Here is a 3,715-nt window from a genome sequence, read left to right as displayed (position 1 = left end):
TTCAGTTGGTGTTTTTAATTATTACGTTAAAGTTCAACTACATTTTGTTTAATTATTTAACCATCATGGATAGATGGCTAATTAAAATTCCAACTAATAAGTAGGCCACGCCGTCACAACCAAGTTGCAATGCTTCGAATCCGACTTCTAGCAAAACAAAAAAAAGAAAATACGACGAATCATATTTGCAGTATGGCTTCACTTGCTCTTCTCAGAACAATGAAGAAGAACCAGTGTGTTTAATTTGTAAAGAAGTTTTGGCTGCAGAAAGCATGAAACCGTCCAAACTGCAACGACATTTGAATACTAAACATGCAACGTTATCAAAAAAGCCAATGGAATATTTTGAGCGTCTTTTGCAAACATCAAATAAAGATAAGAACACTTTGGAGAAGTATGTTACTTTGAATGATAAATATCTATTGGCATCGTATGAAGTTTCGTATTTGATAGCAAAAACGAAAAAGCCTTTTACTATTGGAGAGCAACTTTTACTGCCCGCAGCTATAAGAATGTCTGAAATTGTTCATGGAAAACAGTATGCTGCTGAAATTAGTAAAATTCCATTATCAAATGACACTGTGTCCAAAAGAATTTCAGACATTAGCAATGATCAATTTCAACAGCTTCTTATGAGGCTTAAAGACAGCTCAAAGTTTGCAATACAACTGGACGAGTCGACAGACATTTCAAAAATGGCACAGTTGTTACTTTTTGTAAGTTATATTTATGAGGGAAAAATTCATGAAGATATACTGTTTTGTCGTCCTCTGGAAGGTCATACTCGTGGAAAAGGTATATATAAAAAAGTAAATGAGTTTTTTGAAAAAAAAGGATTAAATTGGAAAAATTGTGTTGGTGTGTGCACGGACGGTGCTGCAGCAATGACCGTACAAGATCTTGGTTTTACAGCATTTGTTAAAGCTGGAAATGATGATATTACATTTACACATTGTATAATTCACCGAGAGGCAGTTGTTGTTAAAAAAATTGCACCAGAATTAAACACTGTGTTTATTGATGCAGTCAAAAGCATTAACTTTATTAAAAGTCGAGCACTTAATAGTCGATTGTTTAAAAATTTGTGCATTGATATGGATTCGGATTATACAAGTTTATTGCTACATGCTGAGGTTAGGTGGCTATCAAGAGGTCGAAGTTTGAAACGATTATTAACTTTAAAAGATGAAGTTCTTATATTTCTAACAGAGCAAAATTCTAATTTGGCCGATTATTTTCACGATAATTTATGGCTTCTCAAGCTATGCTATTTGGCAGATATTTTTGATAAAATCAATGACATGAATTTATAAATACAGGGAGTCTGCATTAATATGTTTATGTTAAAAAATAAACTTGAGGCCTTTGTTAAAAAAATTCTTATATGGAAGAACAGAGTGGAAAGTGGATCGCTCGAAATGTTTCCATTTACTGACGAGTATATAATTAGTAACAATATTTCAAAAAAAAGATACTCCTATAACAAAAATTATACTTAATCATTTGAAGGAAATGGAAGTTTACATGCATAGGTATTTTCCCAATGATATCGATACAGTACAATGGATTTGCAATCCATTTTCAGTTGAAATGGAAGAAATTAATTTTTTAAACTTAAAAGCACAAGAAGAATTTGCCGAATTGACAAGTGATACTACCTTGCGACTCAGATTTTCTCAAGTGCCTGTGCATGAATTTTGGATAGAAATCAAATCAGAATATCCCCTACTATCGGATATGGCAATGAACAAATTACTGCCATTTTGTACAACATATTTATGTGAATCAGCCTTTTCAACATTAACTTACATAAAATCAAAATACCGTTCAACTTTAATAAACGTTGAAAATCTATTACGATCTGCACTAACTCAAATTGAGCCTAGATTTAATTATTTGTGTGAAAATAAACAATCAGGTCCGTCACATTAATATTTTTTTATGTTAATAATATGTTTTTATTAAAAAAATTGTTACAAAAGTTTATTTTTTCTATTGAATATATAGATATAGTTTTATGTCATTCTATTTATTGTGTTTTATTATGACCAGTATCCCGTCAACGTTTCCAATTACATATATGTGAAATGAATGGGCACGTATTCTTTAATCCTTATTTTATTTACATTGTAAAATAGTGCGATATTACATCTACATCTACGGTTAATATATATTTCACTATACGGAGGAGGGGGTCGTTTAAAATTTCCTAAGCTTGTAGGGGGTCGCTATATAAAAAAGTTTAAGAAGCCCTGTTCTAATGGATATTAATACACATAAAAAATACACTTTATATATCTAGAATGTCAAAAAGGCGTATTTGCTATATCTTGCAAAGGTCAAGGGTATTAAGTTCACGGTATGTGGGTAAGAAAAATCCAGGGAATGCTGCAAAGATGGCAAGTTAAATTAATTAGCAATCTGTTGGCCAAGATTGTCGTATTGGCAAATCTGTAATATCTGGGTGTTGGGCATAAGGAGTAGGTAATCTACAAGCAAATTAATAACGAAAATACTCTAGAAGTTTTCAAAATACGTTTGATGCTTGAATACCCATACAATGTCCAATTTCCAGTTTTTAAAATGGCTTTAATTTGACCCCCTCCACCTACCCTTCTGTGAAAATGTATGATTTATTTTTTTTTCTTTTTTTAGATATCACCATGGACTTGGTTTTCCAAGATTCTCAAGCAAGAGAAGATTCCAGAGATCCTTTTCTGCCCGGCTCTACCAATGTATATATTGAGCAAGAAACGGATTTTGATTTTGAACATGGACTGGCGGTTGAGTTTTGTGAAATTGCTGAAGATAATATAACAGAAAATGAAAATCGTGTGCAGGACTCAAGTTTTTCCGTAAAAGTTTTGCCACTAGAAAGAACTCATGCTATGGGAAAACCTATCGAATGTGATATATGTAAGAAAACTTTTGCACGCAATTCTGCTTTAACTGTTCACAGACGCACTCACACTGGGGAGAAACCATTTGAGTGTGATATTTGTAAGAAAAATTATACTTGTAAATCTGCTTTATCCATACACAGACGAACTCACACTGGGGAGAAACCATTTGAATGTGATATATGTAATAAAGCTTATACTTGTAGATCTGCTTTATCTGTTCACAGTAGAACTCATACTGGGGAAAAACCATATGAGTATCGAGTATGTCAAAAACAATTCACTACTAGTTCTGATTTTTTTAAACATCATCAAAGAAAGCATACCGGGGAGCTATTTCAGTGTCAAGTATGTGAAAAACGATTCACTTTTAGTTCTGATTTTTCTAAACATCAAAGAAAGCATACTGGGGAACAATTCCCATGTCAAGTTTGTGAAAACGATTCACAACTAATTACCTTTTATCTAGGCACCAAAGAATCCATAATGAGGAGAAACCTTTTGAATGTGACACATGTTTAAAAACTTTTGCTTGTAAACTTGGTTTGTCTCGACATACAAGAACTCACACTGAGGAAAAGCCATTCAAGTGTCAAATATGTGAAAAAAGCTTCAGAGAAAGTTATCATTTATCTAAACACAAAAGGAGTCAACATCAAGTTTTGAGTTTAACATACTATGCAAAAAAGAAAAAGTCAGTATAAACAAGAGTTTAAATCAGCACCCAAGAACTCACAATGGGGAGAAGGTTTAGCAATGTAATTCGTGTACCAGAATATGGAGAGAAAATAATTTTTGAATTCCATGAATGGAAA

General features: G+C 32.5%; 2 protein-coding genes across 2 annotated transcripts; both read left to right on the top strand.

The window, feature by feature from the left end:
- The first annotated feature begins 272 nt into the window (after positions 1–272).
- Positions 273–1,313, top strand: LOC136034045 (zinc finger MYM-type protein 6-like). The gene has a single exon (XM_065715128.1). The coding sequence runs from the start codon at positions 273–275 to the stop codon at positions 1,311–1,313; it is 1,041 nt and encodes a 346-aa protein (XP_065571200.1).
- Positions 1,314–2,663: 1,350 nt separating this feature from the next.
- Positions 2,664–3,422, top strand: LOC136034039 (zinc finger protein 271-like). Its single transcript, XM_065715114.1, has one exon. The coding sequence runs from the start codon at positions 2,664–2,666 to the stop codon at positions 3,420–3,422; it is 759 nt and encodes a 252-aa protein (XP_065571186.1).
- The last annotated feature ends 293 nt before the right edge of the window (positions 3,423–3,715 follow it).

Source organism: Artemia franciscana, chromosome 2 (genome assembly GCF_032884065.1).
Source record: "Artemia franciscana chromosome 2, ASM3288406v1, whole genome shotgun sequence".
NCBI classification, from domain to species: Eukaryota; Metazoa; Arthropoda; class Branchiopoda; order Anostraca; family Artemiidae; genus Artemia; species Artemia franciscana.
The sequence above is the reverse complement of the archived record's forward strand: the minus strand, read 5'-3'. Positions and strand labels throughout refer to the sequence as shown.